General features: G+C 27.2%; 2 protein-coding genes across 3 annotated transcripts; both read left to right on the forward strand.

The window, feature by feature from the left end:
• The first annotated feature begins 371 nt into the window (after positions 1-371).
• LOC126846734 (arrestin domain-containing protein F-like) lies at positions 372-7,309 on the forward strand. Of its 2 annotated transcripts, XM_050586518.1 has the most exons (11): positions 372-861; positions 1,719-2,433; positions 2,855-2,904; positions 2,964-3,105; positions 3,251-3,349; positions 3,774-3,955; positions 5,153-5,277; positions 5,372-5,506; positions 6,031-6,251; positions 6,800-6,960; positions 7,023-7,309. In XM_050586518.1, exons 1-11 carry the CDS (start codon positions 831-833, stop codon positions 7,040-7,042), a joined length of 1,881 nt encoding a protein of 626 aa, XP_050442475.1. In that variant the 5' UTR covers positions 372-830; the 3' UTR covers positions 7,043-7,309. The 2 variants fall into 2 exon arrangements, with proteins under 2 accessions (XP_050442475.1, XP_050442473.1); XM_050586516.1 differs by having other exon boundaries at positions 374-861; positions 6,800-7,309.
• Positions 7,310-8,506: 1,197 nt separating this feature from the next.
• LOC126846735 (serine/threonine-protein kinase greatwall) lies at positions 8,507-14,715 on the forward strand. Its single transcript, XM_050586519.1, has 13 exons — positions 8,507-8,931; positions 9,677-9,732; positions 10,300-10,400; positions 10,466-10,557; positions 10,631-10,752; positions 11,462-11,568; positions 11,729-11,820; positions 11,897-12,141; positions 12,529-12,714; positions 12,784-12,943; positions 13,004-13,163; positions 13,228-13,341; positions 13,424-14,715. Exons 1-13 carry the CDS (start codon positions 8,836-8,838, stop codon positions 13,687-13,689), a joined length of 1,797 nt encoding a protein of 598 aa, XP_050442476.1. The 5' UTR covers positions 8,507-8,835; the 3' UTR covers positions 13,690-14,715.
• The last annotated feature ends 19 nt before the right edge of the window (positions 14,716-14,734 follow it).

A 14,734-nucleotide genomic window follows, 5' to 3' on the forward strand; every position in this document is an offset into this window, starting at 1 on the left:
TATTTAAATTTTAATCATATTATCAAAAGACTTCTCAATATTACTGTTAAATAACTTATCGTAACACTTAACAGTATTTGGACTTATCAATGAGATAATACTTATAAATGTATTAACTATTGTGGCGAATTGATATATCATATATAGTATATTTGAAATTTTTGTATTTATATAAATTTAATTTATGATAAAATATGAATAGATTGAATACTATGGCAATGGTTTTATCATCTATAGATAAGAACATTTTATCTTACCAACAAAATAATATCATCAACAGTGTAGCCAACATTAACTTTAGTCCATAAACCAGTTTCTTTCTATGAAATTTCAATTTTCAACGGTTTTTCAATGTGCTTACTGCTTACAAGTTACACCTCTAGAGTCTAGAATACACCTTTTATATTAAATATTTATATATATATTATTATATAAGATATATATACTTACATGATTTCCGATTTGTTATTTTAATCTATTCTCTGCCTGGCGCCTGCAGAGCATAGAAAAGAGTGCAGCTGGTTAGTTAGTACTTAGTTATTACAATTTACACTTAAAAGTTTGGTGACAAGAGTACACTTGTTGGAAACTACAGTCTACACATTAGTAGTTTTTAATGCAAACTACCGAGTTTGTATTAAAAACTACCTTTGTTCGTACAAAATACCTCATCCACTTGTCTGCTGATTTTTTAGTGTCCAGTGGCCGATAAATGCTTTATTGTTATACTTTAAAGTACTTGCAAATTTTATATTTTACTTTTTAATTGTGAATTCTTAAAACAATAGTTAATTTAAAATAAATATTCAACGTTTGACCTACAAAGAAATATGAAAAAAAACAAACAAATTAAAATCAAAGGTATGTATTTATGTTTATATCAAATGTTTGTTTATTTTAATTTGTATGTAATTTAAATATATAATTCACATATTGCAATACATAACATCGATGGCATAAATTAATTAAGCTGTATATCTCCAGTAACAAAACAGATCCTTATTCATAGTTTTGGTATAATTATGTACATTATGTGAGAGAGAGGGTGTAAGGCATCTTGGATCTGTAGTTAAAACAGTTTTATTAAGACTAGCTCTTCTAATAATTTGTCTTTAGATACTCACTACTTGAAAAACAAAAAACCAACGCCGTAAACAAAATTCGCTAAATTCTGGAAACAAACTGATGTAATTTAAATGGACTTCAGTAAGGCGCTTAATACTCTCAGTTATTATATTCTTATATCAAAATCACAATATTAATAATTTGATAATCAAATCACTATATTTAAAAACATAATTTAAATGTAATCGACAACATTACATATTAATATAACAGCTAAGCCTTCAAATATATTATTTTTTTTCAGTCTTATAATTACCTAAATATAAAAAAACTACATTTAAATATAGTTATAGGAAAACAGGTTGATAAGGCAGAAGAGTGTATTGTGGAATACCGTTGGTTAGTTTTTATCCATAGACAGCTCTTTTTATTGAATAAACAATCGTTAACATTGTGAATATTAATAATAGTTCAGTGAAACTTAACCGCCATTTCCGGCGACTGACTAACCATATTTACAAGGTAGCAAATTTATTAAGAAACTTCTTCCTGGAAAAAGGCAGAAATGTTCATTAAGTCTAATAAAAAAACTAATAAATAAGTTTTATTATAATTTTGGAAATATTTGACTCATTTTTTATTTTTTTTTTTAGCACAATTGAAATTAACCACAAGGACAAAACAAAATACAACCATTTATCAAGAAATTAAGAGTAAAAAGGAAGATGACTTTGACGATGATGATTTAAACTCATCAAATTCTAGTTTAGAATTATTTAAACCAAAAACTAAAATATGTTTAGACTCTAAAAAAAAAAACTATAATATGTATTCTACTATAATTGACCAAATTGATTTGACAAATGCAACTAACTGCAAGTATAATAGCTCTGGAGTTCAGTCTACTTCATTAACAAATTTAAATTTTGACAATAAAAGAAATTCCTTCAATGTTCTAGAAAAGTCTTTAACAAATTGTTTAATAAATAACAGTTCTGACTCAGATGGAAGTTTTAAATCTGCTACCAGTCTAACCACTGAAAACACAAATAAAAAATTTGACATAGGATCACCTATTAATATTTCTGATGAATCTGATACAGAGAATGATAATTTATATGAAAAAAAAACTGCTAAAGTAGAATATTACAAAAAGTCTTTTATATGTAATTCTAAACAATTAAATAATAGTGACCACGAAAATAATGGTTTTTTAACGCCTACAAAAACCTATGAACAACCAAATGACCTCACGGAATCTGCAAAAGTTTTAGATCGATTGTATGGTAATCAATGGAGAAATATTAATGGAATTATTGTAGACGCAAAAAAGAAAAACTTAAATAATCTATTAAGAAATTTTAATGAGTAAGTTTATCAAAAAAATATTTTATTAAAATATTTTTAAATACCATATAGTAATGTAGGTAATAATATTCAAAAAAAAAATTTTACAGTAATTATTCTATATCTAGAATGACAAATTAGTGACAATGTTTTTTAATACATAAATCAAATGATTAGAGCATTTACAGTCTCCTGTTTTGATAGTAAATAGAAAATTTATAATTTTACTATATTTAGTTAATTATTTTAAAAAAAGTATTCAGCTATAATCAATTGGGAACTTGCATGTTTTTTGTATGTCTCAATTTGTATTTAAGTTTTGATCATGTTTAACTAGTAGACATCTATATCAAAAATAGAAGATTTTGTTTATTTTACTGTTCAAAAGTCATAATTTCATTTGTATTTTTAAAAATTATTAATTTAAAATGTATTTTTTCAGATCATTTTGTGACAATAGTTCAAACAGTAACCAGTCGGAATTTGACAACTGTATGTTACATCTGTCGATTTAATTAAAATCTATTACTATTAATGGTTATGTGTTTTAGCTTTGTCATGTAAATCACCAGTACCATTTGAAAACAAGAAATTATGGAACATGGATAAGCATAGTAATAAATTAAGCAAGGACTGTGGTTTTCAGACAAATAATATTCAACAAGAACTTGATGATGCTTCTCAAAGTCTAATGTAAGTTATTTTTTAATTTCCATATTGACAGTGTTAATAAATATGTACATAATAAAGTAATACAAGAGTGCTTTTTGTAATTTTCACTTATCTAATGTTAAAATGTTATTCGTATAATCCATATTTTTCTTGTAAATGTTAACAGGAATGTCAGTTTGTCCGAGCGTTCAAATAATTTACCTACAGATCTGTTAACATCTGGTGAAAATTGTAAATCATCTGTTATAGATTATATAGATTTATCGTAAGTTCAGCACTACCTAATTCCTTTATTGCTAGAAAGATATTTAGCTAGTTTAAAGTATATAAAAGAAGTTATTTATACCGTGTTATAATTACTGTGTATAAGTACAAATGTGGAATGATCAATTGGTAGTTTATTCATTTGAACTGATAACTATTAATGAAATAAATAGCTACTCCTTAATCCTGTAAGCACTAAACAAAATCACCACAATAATGATTCCCTTGAACACAACATATTATATACTGTTGTTATTATAAAGGTCAAATAATATATTGTGTTATTATGTTTTGTTGTATTTGACAGTATGCAATAAATACATGTTACAATATTATTTTTACAGGAAGTTCTACCTTTAATTATAATATTTATTGAATTTTTAAGGATTATTATATAATTTACCATGAACTATTTATTGTTTTAGGACTCCAGTAAAAATACACAGTGATAATGAAAATTTAAAGTTAAATAAGACTAAAAAAAAGGGGGTGAATGAAAAAAAAAAGAAGAAAGAAGAATGTGATATAGTTATGAAGATCAGTGATATCAATGATGCCTACTCTATTAGTTCCGATTCAAAGCTCTCATTTTTAAGTTCTTTATCATGTAAGGTTTTATGTATTATTGTATTTTATAATTCTTTCATGTAAACAGCCTAGGGATAATATTCTATTCTTCATATTTCTCTGCTTTTCTTTTTGATTCATTGTATAATACTTTTTTATATTCGAGTGGTGGCTTTCCTCAGCTAATTTTTCCTTCTATGGACTCCTCAATTATTCTTCCTCTTAGATTATTGTATCAAAGTGTATGTCCAATTAGTTTAGCTCTTCTAATTTCCAGGGCTTTTAGGAAACTTCATTTGTTTTACGATCTACCCAACTTATTTTAAGAATTATCCTGTCGCACCACGCCATGAATGCAAGTAATTCTTTTCTTCAACCTTCCCTAGTGTCCATGACACACACCCTTAAAGTGCTACGCTTTAAACAGGTCTTTAGTAGGTTTTCCTTTATTTTCATATCTGTTTTTATAGAAGTAAGTCCTTTTTCTTTAAAATGCACATTGTGCCTGTTGTAATCTGCATCTAATTTCTTTGACGCAACGTCCGTCATTTATTACAATAGTTCCCAAGTATTTATATTCATCAACTCTTTCTATCGTGTGACCATCTGGTTTTATTTAGTTGTATTATTGTGGCTACAGACAAGGATTTTAGTTTTTGTTTTATATATATTTATGTTGTATTAATCCTTAAATATAATATTCATTTTCATTTCTCTGTTAATACTGCAATGTTTTCTGCGAATCTACTTTTTTTACCTTGTATTTTTATTCCTACTTGAAATATTTCTCTCACTCCATTAGTGGCTTATGTACATGGTTAAATAAAGATGGAGAAAAGGAACATCCCTGTTTACACATTTCCTAACTTTTGTTTCTTCTTGGCTGTTTCCTTAACGTACTACTTCAATATTGTGTCTACAGAGACTTAGTTATTCTTCTTTCTGAATATGTAGTTCCTGATTTTTTCAAAATCTGAAATAATATTATCCATTTTACATTGTCGATGGCTTTCTCTAAGTCTACAAAGGCTATTTACGTTAGTTTGCTTTTTCAGTTTTGTTTAATAGCTAATAGAAAAATTTTATTTTATAATGTATTGCATAAATTTTAATAAAATGCTTTTGCTAATAATTTACTTGCTTTTCACCAATAAACATTAGGTCAATATCTATTTGTTTTTATAACATTTTAATCATATAAGTAGTTTGATAGTTAAATAATTTAAATATATTTCAGGTTTTACTGGTTCAATGAAGTGTGATCCTGAAGCAGAAAAATATAAACTGAAATTTAAAAAGCATAGAGATGATTTAGTATGTATACTATTTAAACTGTTCAACAAAGAAGTATTTGAAAATAAGGTAAATATAAAAGTTATGTAGAAGTATAAATGTAGTATTTTAAAACATAATATGCATTTTTATGTTATAATTTTTAAATATTCTTTTTTTTTAGCTTCCAACTGACATGAACTTTAAATGGAACGCACGGTTAAGGACAACTGCTGGGGCGTGCTTCAATAGACGCTCAGTAAAAATAAATGAAAATTTAGATTGTATAAGAGTATCTCGAATAGAACTCTCTTCTAAGGTACTTGTTTTCATTACATGTATTAATACTTGTAATAACTATTTTCAGTTGTATCTTCAGTGGCATAGCCACCGTGGATGCAAGGGGCAACTACCCCAGGCCACGTTCTAATTTAGGGCGTTTTTGTACGGTTACTATAGACATTAACATGTAATATATGACATAAAAAAATGTCTTGCCCCTGAGAGCTTTAGTCTCTAATTACACAACTGCATATCTTTGATTTATTAAAACAAAATTTTACTTCTTATAATTTATGAAATTTGTATAAGACATTATATATTTTAATATAACGGGTACATTATATTGCCCATAACTACTCATATAATCAATCGTCGAGAGTCGTTCAACAATAATTTTACTTTGATAAGTATCCTAATATGTCATAATAGAATATATGTGTCATATATTCTATTTGGCGGGTCTTACTAGTACCGTTAAAAATAAAATTAGTTCTGTTCCATTGTTCCTTACATTAAATGTATTTGTAATGTATAAAGTGTATGTTCATTACTTTTCTGTAGATAATTGATACTGCTGAAAGACTGAGAGATACATTAATCCATGAGCTTTGTCATGCTGCTTGTTGGATATTTAATAATGTAGCCGAAGGTCATGGACCAGCTTGGAAAAGTTGGGCAAACAAAGCGATGCAAAGATTTCCTGAACTTCCTATTATAAAAAGATGTCATAGTTATGCTATACAAACAAAATATACTTACAAGTGTATTAAATGTGGTTATAGGTGAGTTATACTGTAATGAGAATATATTTACTCATTAGAATTATTTTCATATTGACACAATTATATTAAATGATGTGGTAAACTTCTCTTATCAATAAATCATCAATGTTGCTATTAACTTTTTTACTTACAAATTGTGTACTAACAATCAAGTATGCAAAATATAAGTAAAAATAAATACTAAAAAATTTTTAGAGGAAACTTTTATTTTTATATACAATTAAGAAATAATAATGTTTTTAGCAGTAATATTATCCTAATGAATCATTTTTAAGCTTTGATAAGATCATAAATATAAATAATTTAATGGACAATAAATGTGTGTTAAAAATATATATAATATTTATGTTTTATTGGGTTTTCCTAAAAAAAACATAACACCAATATCTTCTCAGCTTTGCATTAAAGCTAAACTATTTTATGTTTTTAGCATTTATTAACAGTTTGCTATTAAATATTTTGTTCTCTGTTAGGAATTAAAAAAATATTTTGTACTAAGAGTTTAACATTTTTCCTATATACTTATTTGGTGAACATTTCATTTTCAGTTTTGGACGTCATTCAAAGTCATTAAATTTAGAGAAAAAGCGTTGTGGTTATTGTTATGGAGAATTTGAATTGATTGTCAACAAAATAAACAAAAATCCAGAATTAAACAGTAACCTTCCCAATATACAAACAGACCCTTTAAAAGAATTGTATAATATTGGTGAGTCACAGCAAACAACCAAACTTCCAAGAAAACCCTCTAAATTTGCAGTGTTTGTAAAGGAAAATTACGGAAGAGTTAAGCGGGAGAATTCCCTGTTGAAACATGGAGAAATCATGAAAGAACTTGGATCTCAATTTGCAAATGCTAAAACAATCACACCTGACGAAATATTTGACAGACTACTTGATAGTTAATGTAGTCAATAGAAATTAGTATTATTAATTTTACTAATTTACCACTCATTGATTAAATTTGATAAGACTTTAATTTTTTTACTTTATTAATTTACTCATAAAATTAATTTTTAACTGTAAAAGTTTGTGTTTTTAAGGCAAAGTAGCAAATTATATACATAACTAAATAATTTATTTAGAATGATTTGTATAAAACATAAATATTATGATATAAAAATATATTTACTTTTTTTTGTATTACTGTTATCTATATTTCATAGTAGAAAACATGTGTTATACTGTGAAATTTATAATGTTCAAGTTTTTATTTACAAATTTAATCTCTTCATCAGTAGCATAATCATTTTTTTTTTTTTTTTTAATTAAATCTAAATAATTAAAATGATTCATAGAAGATTCAATGATTAATGAACTCGCCTTTTTGAAGCCTCTAGAAGTATATAATGAATACAATTTGTACTAATTGATGCCCCACTCGAGAAAATTGATCTAGAAACTTCAAAGCTATCAAGTCGAAATGTATGTATCGACTTGTACAGTATATTATATGTTTGCATCCGATTTTTAACTAAAGCCCATTTACCATCTACGTAGAAATCAAAATGCTTCTAAAAGCTGGTGTATGTTATAAAGTTGAAAGTGTTGTCCACTTAGAACGCTAGTCGCTACTCGATACTTCGTAATTTGCTAAAGATAAAAGGGATTGCATGCGGTTTTTTTATGTTTTAGAATTTAAAAATGTGAAAATAGTTGTTATTTCTAAACTATATGTATTGAGCGTTATACTTGAAATAATAAAAAAAACCCACCGTCTTGCCCTCCGGAATATTGTTCCATTTTGAATTTATAATGGGTGCTTTTACTCTAAAACCAAAATTAAGCGAGTTATTTTCAATTGGCGTAAACATGTTTATACCACTGAAAATCACCGGTGCGACGCCCCCTTTAACGGTCCAACAATATTTTGATAATGTGTCATGGCGTTGGTGTATACTGTGCTGCTAATACCGTATTATTCTAAGGGGCAGCACAAATACTCACAACATCTTATTATTTTACACCATTATCGAGGAGGATGGAGGGGCTTATAGCCTTCATTACAGGCTACACTTCAAAATAACACCACCGGAGAAAACATGCGCCTGGTATCTTTCAATCGTGTTACTATACTAGTTTAATATAAATTAAATTTAGTATAGATTTTTTTAATAAAATAATATTCCTATTCAAATCTATAATCCGAATAAATCCCATCACTGTTGGTTACACTGAGCATTATCATTAACGAAATGCTAGACCGTTATTTTAAATTATTATTTGGAAACTAATAACTGATAAGCAGTGTAACTGGTAACAGGCAAGCTGCAGCTGCTGTGCATGCTGAAGCCTGAACATCACTTCTCTTACGCTTTATCTGCATGCAATATTTTATTATTATTAATTTTTTACCATAGAATTAGAATAACCTTGTCGTAATGTCTTGTTAGACTTCAAAGTAGTAACCGGACTTCAGTTTTACACATGTTTCTTCATTCTACGGAGAACGGCTCACCCGTCTTTACTAAATGGCTGTGAGCGTCAATGTGTTACTAATCATGAATAAAGTGTAAAATTATATGTCTTATACAATTTATTTTATTTAAAAGACCCTTTAAACAACATTATAATTTAAATTAAAATGGCCGAAAAAAAGGAAGACAATGTTGAACCCACCATGATTCCATACGAAAAAACGATACTTAATACTATAACTAAGAACACTAAGGAAGCTAAGGTAAGATTTGAGAATACATTTACTTTGTAAGACATATAACTCGGTTTTAGTGATTTAAGAATTTTAACAACGTAATAACACCTGCCAATAAACGATGTTTAGGATATTTATTTTATGATTTGATTCGTCGGTGTTAAGTTTTGACATTTGTATGTACTGTAGTATCTATATTACTGTGAAAGGCTCGAGTTTATTTTATAGCTTTATAAAAACAAATTGTCAATCATTGGCATACATCAGTGGCGTATATAGGATATAATTTCGGGAGGGGGGGTATAAAATAAAAATAGATTTAATTAATATTATATATTAACTTTGATTAAATAAATTTGCCCATGTGCCGTACCAACCAAAAATTTCGGTGGGGGGGTTGAACCCCCAAAACCCTCCCCTATATACGCCACTGGCATACATAATGAAGAAGTTATTCTGGGATTATTCATCCTCTTGGAATAGAAAAAAAATGGATTAATTTTATCTATTATTCGTCTAATAACTAATGTTGTGGTGTTTCTTAAATTATTTTGGTTTTGATAGGATTTATTAACATGAAAAAACCCTTAGTTTACAGGATCTAGACCATGTGGTCTAAGGATAAAGAGCATTGATGCTCTCGACATTTTTTTTTGTATATAGGGTGATATGAAATCCTCTTTCCTCCATAATTAAGTTGAATTAACCTCACTGCTAATAATATGTTTTATACTTGATAATATGAAGTAATATAGTATTATTATTGTTTCAGCATCCTGATATTAGCGATTTCAATGTAATTAAACCAATTAGCAAAGGAGCGTTTGGGTGAGTAAATAAAATTTACATATTTATGAGTGATAGTAATTTGTATAAATTTTCATTTGTGTACATTTAAAATAAAAACTAAAATTCATCTGATCTTTATGAATAATGATACCTAATACAAATCCATAAAATATCAAAGCAATATGATTTTGTGAAAATTTGTAAATTAAAAAAATGTTTAATTGCAAAGATAATTATGATATTAGCAAAATATGTTTGTTTTATTTTATGATATATATTTATTTATTTTAGATAAATGAAGGGCTGCGGAAAAAATGATCAGTCGACTTTTTTAAAAAATTAGCTAGCTTCACCATCTTGTTTGTTCTCAAACAAATCGATCCATAAATTAAATTGTAGATAAAAGTTAACAATCCGCTCTTCATTAAAGTTTAAAAATAAGTATGACGGCAAAGCAAGTGGAATTCTGAAACTTTGAGCAGAATTGCAACACTAAAAATTTGGAAATATTGACTATTATAGTTTTTTCCCGTAGCTCTTCAATTTTATGGTATTACATAAATCTAAATATAGCTTAAAAAAATTAAATGTTTGTTAAAAATTTAGAAAGGTATATTTGGGTCATAAAAAGAAGAATTTAGATCAAATGTACGCCATTAAAGTGATGAAAAAAACAGACATGATTAATAAAAATATGATTACTCAAGGTAGGTTTATTAAAATATTACTTATTAACTAAAACTTGATTATGCTTATTTTTTTTTCCTCGTAGTTGTGAATGAACGAAATGCATTGGCCCTAGCAAATAGTCCGTTTTGTGTTAAACTATTTTACTCATTACAGACTTCAAGTTGTATTTATCTGGTAATTAATTTTGAAAATATTTATTTAATTTCAAAATATTTATAATAGTTTTAATTATTTTTTTGTTTTAAAGGTTATGGAATATATGGTTGGTGGAGATGTCAAGTCATTGTTGAGTGTTATGGGATACTTTACTGAAGATGTAGCTACATTTTATGCTGCTGAAGTTGCATTAGCATTAGAATATCTTCATAGGTAAAAATACAAATTTGAAAGTTAAAGTGTTATTTAACAATACTCAAGAAGAAGAAGAATTAAATAAAATAAGTAGTATTAAAATTATCATTAAACCATAATTTTCATAATTTAAGAAGTGATATAATAAAAAAATTTAAAAAACTAGACTGATGCACAAAATGTAAAACTATAGATTAGAATTTAGCAAGAACAATACGGTTTTTTTACACTATTGGCATTTTTATCCAAAACTCATAAATTATTGTATTATATGTAAGAACTCACGAACGGTGCTACTTTTCGTACAGGGCGTCGTTTTATTCTTGAAGGAAATTAAATTCCCTACGAAAAAGCTGTCTTTGTAAATTTTTGTCAAACAAGGCGTTTTCATAGAAATCGTGCCTTGAACATTTAACTGTTTTTTCAATTTTTTTTTTTAGTTATGGATAAAAAATGCCATTAGTGTAAAAAAAACGTCAGTCGTCATGATAGGTATCTTAATATTAATATTAAGGGCTCTAACTTTCACCATAATTTTTTTTTTATCATCATGAACAATATTTTCATAGTACTGTTCAAAAAAAAAGTTGATCATTTTTTTTGCCCAGTCTCTAATATACATAGATAAATGGTCGGTATTTGAAACTATTTTAGATTTAATTTTAATTTTGTTTTTGCTATATTATATTTATCAGTTATTACTTCATTTTTTTTTTTTTGTTATTAGTCATGGAATTGTGCATAGAGATTTGAAACCCGATAATATGTTAATATCTGGACAAGGACATATAAAACTAACAGATTTTGGTTTAAGTCGGATTACAATTCATCGTGGTAAGTTATTTCCTAGACAAGAAATCCATTATCCAAGATAACTTGTAAGATTTTAAATCATTTAGATGAATAGTAAATCATGTATGAAATGTCTCCAGTCATTACCAAGATTTTCTTGTGCTCACTAGGGCTTATATATATATATGTTGTTTTTTTTTAGATTTAGAAATAACAGATTTAGTAAACAGTTCACCAAATGTACCTACTAGAACACCTGGACAGTTGCTCTCTTTGACATCTCATTTTTCATTTGTAAGTATTTTTCGTCAATGACATAATTATGTATTTAATCATAATTGTATACATTATTATTATTATTAATCAAAAGGGTTCAAATGAGAAAACACATTTCAGTAGTAATAGTAGTAGTATAAGATTTAACATGGATTTGGATGAAGATGATTATAACAGTAGTCATGTTTCTGGAATCGTCCCATTTCAATCGGCTAATAATACATTAGAAGGTACTACGTTCTTTACATGTCAAAACTGTAGTAACGTAGATTGTGACTGTAGTAAAATACAAGATAAAGTTAAACTTCATGACACTCCTTGTTCAACTAACAATTTGAGGTAAACTTATTTCAATATTTTATTGTAATTTTTAAGTATTATCATATTATTATATTTGTAACTTCAGTGTTTATCAGTGTACGACAATAAACTAAAATCATAAAATAAATTAATAGCAGTGCTAGTCATTATACATGTCAGAGTATTTTAAGTCATATAAACAATTTAAAATATAAAGAATGGGTAAATCTAATAAATTAAGGCATGGAGGCAAGTGTAGTGAATAAATGAATGGCAAAGAGAGATTTGTGGAGTGAATGAAAATGGCTGGCCGATATAAATGTATAGAATATATACAGTGTAGGCTATGGGAAATTTACAGATTTACTTGAATTTTTTTAACACAAATGTTCATGACACACTGTTTATGTATATTTTTAATTATAGTAAAAGGTTTAAGTCTTCGGGTACAGATTCACTTAGAAGGTACAGACGAAGGATATTACCCCTTCGAGATTTAGAAAACAACACAATAAATAGCTGTGGGCTTACGCAACAAATTAAACAAGTGGATTTGTCACATATTGCACCAAGCACTCCAAATTCAGCAGTTAAGAGTGTCATGAAATTAAAGTTAGATATATTTATTTTATCCAACTTCTTAGAATGCCCTTAATTATGATTTGATATGTATTTTTTAAGGGTCGATGAACGACTAAGCAGTGGTAGAGTTGCTATTTCTACTCCAGTACAATGTTCCCGCAAAAGATCATACGGTGATACCCCAAAAAATTTGAAAAGTACTCGGTTTTGTTTACCTACACCAACACGTTCTCCATCTTTTATTAAGCGTTCTCATATGGTAAATATACTTATAGTTTTATACTTTTACCATTTGAATTAAATGAACAATAACTTTTAGGATGAATTAATTATGAGTCCTATTGCTACACCGTTCTTACCAAAATTAACTCCATATCGAACTCCTAAATCTTTGAGGAAGGGAAAAAGAGCTAGTGACGGTAGAATATTAGGTACACCTTATTATTTAGCACCAGAATTGATCCAAGGAATGGAACATGGTAATTATTATTGTTATACTTAAAAAATACATCATGTTAACCAAAAATAAATTATGGTTTATAGGATCTGGAGTTGATTGGTGGGCATTAGGGGTTTGCCTATATGAATTTATGATTGGAGTTGTTCCATTTGAAGGAGATACTGTACAAGAAATATTTGAAGACATTTTACAGCGTGGTAAGAAAATATTAAAAAATATTCTTATCATACTACTAATGTTAAATGTAATTTGTTTAATTTCATAAATTTTATGTTATAGAATTGGAGTGGCCTTCTGGAGATCAGACGTTATCTAGAGAAGCAATGGAAGCAATTAATGGTCTAATGGCAATGGATCAAAATGAAAGGCTTTCTGGTTCAAAATTAAGATCATCCACTGAGCTTTTTTCAAATATTAATTGGGACAACCTTTTAAATGAAGTTCCTCCATTTGTTCCTACACCAGTCAGTATTGATGATACATCATATTTTATGGCAAGAAATGAACAACAAAATATACAGTTATCGAATATTGACTTAGGGTAATTTTATATATTCAAGCCTCCAGGTTTCACTATTATATTTTTAATGTTACCAGTAGGCTTATATTATAATGTTTTTATTTTGTGTAACTTATTATTTATTATTTTATTTCAATCATAATTTGTTTTTGTATATTAACCTAATTTACTTGCACTTCTTTTTAATTGATCAAAACTAGCATTATTATCTAAGTTAGATAATAATATGAATGTGTAAAACATGGATAAACAGCAGCTTAAAATTTCTTTCTCTTTTTATAATGTATCTATTAAGAATTTTTTAAAATATTTTCACTGAACCAGTATTGAATATATCAAACATATACAATAGATTTGTTTACAAACCACTTAACGATTTATAAGAAAAGAACATCTTAGGAAATAAGTTGAAAAAACTAATAAATAGTAGGTATTTAATTATTATGTGCGGCAAAGTATTAATGGAAGAGTATGGCATATTCCTGGAAATGAATAGCCCATGTTTATGCAGATTACAATACTTTAAAAAGTTACTTTTTTATACAGGATTTTTTTTATGAAAATTAAAAAGGTTTTACATTGGTAATTTTTTATTACTTTAGTGTATCATCAAAAAATCAGGAAGATCATAAAATTCTGAAGACCCTATATTTATTTTAATTTATAATTAATGTCAGTTATAACAGATTACTAGTGTAATATACATTATTTATATAATAATATATATGTCTTAAGCTGCACACCATACCATACCCCCTACCAAATATATGTGCCTAACCACACAAACTCAATCCAACCAAATAAAAAACTTTTCAGTAGAATCTAGGTAGTTATAACAAGATTTTTTTTTTACTAAGATGTACATGTAGCATTAGACACATGCTAATTAAAGTAAAAATTAATTTTTTTTTTTATTTGACCTTATTACTGAGAAAGTACATCCCTTATTAGTGGTAAAATATAATTTATCTTGTGTTTAAACTGTCTTAGAAGTATTTTAACATTTTACCATGTATTCCTCATAGATATACTATCACAATCGCACTCTACACCATGTCTAATTTTTTTAA

This window comes from Adelges cooleyi, unplaced genomic scaffold (genome assembly GCF_023614345.1).
Source record: "Adelges cooleyi isolate 19-005CV unplaced genomic scaffold, UGA_ACOO_1.1 ACOO_flye_CR_arks_rails_tigmint_CR_PRNA_9, whole genome shotgun sequence".
In the NCBI taxonomy this organism is placed as follows: domain Eukaryota; kingdom Metazoa; phylum Arthropoda; class Insecta; order Hemiptera; family Adelgidae; genus Adelges; species Adelges cooleyi.